At 36.9% G+C, this 1,885-nt stretch overlaps 1 protein-coding gene across 9 annotated transcripts in view; it reads left to right on the top strand.

The window, feature by feature from the left end:
• Nucleotides 1-1,885, top strand: part of GBF1 (golgi brefeldin A resistant guanine nucleotide exchange factor 1) — a 98,628-nt gene that overhangs the window by 7,124 nt on the left and 89,619 nt on the right. For all 9 annotated transcript variants that reach the window (XM_072424453.1, XM_072424452.1, XM_072424457.1 and 6 more), the window contains exon 2: nucleotides 471-576. In XM_072424453.1, coding sequence (XP_072280554.1) covers nucleotides 481-576 — 96 coding nt within the window. In that variant the 5' untranslated portion in view covers nucleotides 471-480. The remainder of the gene's footprint in view (nucleotides 1-470; nucleotides 577-1,885) is intronic.

The following is a 1,885-nucleotide window of genomic DNA, read 5'->3' as shown; positions in this document are numbered from 1 at the left end:
CATATTCGTTTTATATTTGCCACACGTAAATACTATCCCTGGGCACAAAAACTTTCAATTACATATATTCCTTAATAGCTACGAAGGATTTAAATCTATTTTATATGTGCCATGGTTGTATGTTTTTTTTAAACCTAGATATAAGCTTGATAAAATGGCAGTGACATTGTCATGGTGTTGCACATAACTGGTCTTTACAACAGGAATCTCCTTACCAAATACACAAGTTAGTGCTGATCTATAAAAAAACAAAACAAGATTCAAGTAAGAATATTTATTTCTCTTGTATTGTAAGATAATTGCTTATCTCAGTGTGCAGGTTTAATGGTTTCTGATTTTTAGTGACTAGAAAATGTTTGAAATGCTGATAGTCGCATGTAACCTAATACAGTAGCTTTTCATGAGTACACTTTGTATTACAGACATACCAGTTCATGTTGAAAAAATTGTTTCTCTTTTTTTTTTTTAAGGGCTGTCAAAATGGTGGACAGAAATATCTACATAGTTCAGGGTGAAATCAGCACTATAGTTGGCGCCATAAAACGCAATGCACGATGGAGCATGCACACTCCTTTGGTAAGAACTGCACACTGTTATGTTTGGGTTAAACATATTTGTGATCTAAACAGACATTCTTGGTAAAATGATTGTGAGCCAGCCTGTAAATAAATTGTATTCTCTTTTCCCCAATAGATGTCTCATTTTCAACTAATTTAAATGTGAACTATAATACACATATGAAATAGAGAAGAAACAGATGGGTTTGGAGGTCATATTCTTAGGAAACAATAATTATGTATTAATGCCAAGATTCATACATAATTTGACAATAATTGTACATAACCTCCAGCCCATTATAACATCATGGGGTGAGGTTTGACACCCTATACATACAGTTGCTAACATATTTCGTTGAACCATTTAAGTCTTTTTAAAACCGGCAGGTTTTGCCCCTTTAAATGTGAACTACTTGGTTAACAAGTGTAATAGTGTTTACAAATCAGGCAATGGAGGTAGGCTTGTGTCACACATTACAGTGTGAGCTGCACTTTGATTTCCCACTGCATTAGAACAGTGTATGATAAAACACCATCTATGTTTTTATTCTGCCCTTTTTTTATTCTTTCCATTGCTTTGCCATTTTCAAAGCACAGTACAGTGGTGCTGTTAATGACAGAGAACAGAGGAGAAGCAGAGGTACAACCCCAGAACTGGCATCTGGTATAGACTACATAGTTGCTTGAAGGACCCGATGGTATGGCTCCTGCTAAACCTCTTAGCACCAGCTTAGTAATCAATAATTATTTTTAAAAAGTTATTATAGTTGTGCTTTAACTTGGCAGCTGACACAGACTTTGTTAAAAGGTAAGGGAGATTTTTGGGAGAAAGTATTGTTCTTCTCCAGGTTTCTGTTCCTAAAATAATACCCCTATATTGGATGTGTTATAACTAGGGTATTGGAACACTATTCTTTCACCTTTTTTGGTTCAGTTGCTGCAAAGACATAGCTCAGGTTAATCTAGAGTTCAGTTGGCCAGAACTTCCCTGAAGTGTGTCAGTTTTCTTGTTGTCAGATTCTTTGCTTACTGACCTTCTCTGCGATCATGACAGCTGGTCACTGGTGGAGTGAAGCAGGGCTGGCTTTCCTTTGCTTTTATATGACACAGTACCTGGCATTCACTTTCATCTCTTATTTGTGAGTGTGAATAAACAAAAGGGTTGTGTATTTACCAGTTTTTTAACCCCCCAACCGCTAAGCCCGTAATTTCTCGCACTAAATATTTTTGCTCTTTTGGATAACCCCGTATTTTTTCGCCTACACTAAAATCCCCACTTACCTGGTCCCGCTGTGCTAATCCAGCGTCGGTTCCGTGTTCCAGCGTCG

This window comes from Pyxicephalus adspersus, chromosome 10, assembly GCF_032062135.1.
Source record: "Pyxicephalus adspersus chromosome 10, UCB_Pads_2.0, whole genome shotgun sequence".
NCBI lineage: Eukaryota > Metazoa > Chordata > Amphibia > Anura > Pyxicephalidae > Pyxicephalus > Pyxicephalus adspersus.
Note: the sequence above shows the minus strand (reverse complement) of the source record. Positions and strands in the feature narration are given on the sequence as shown.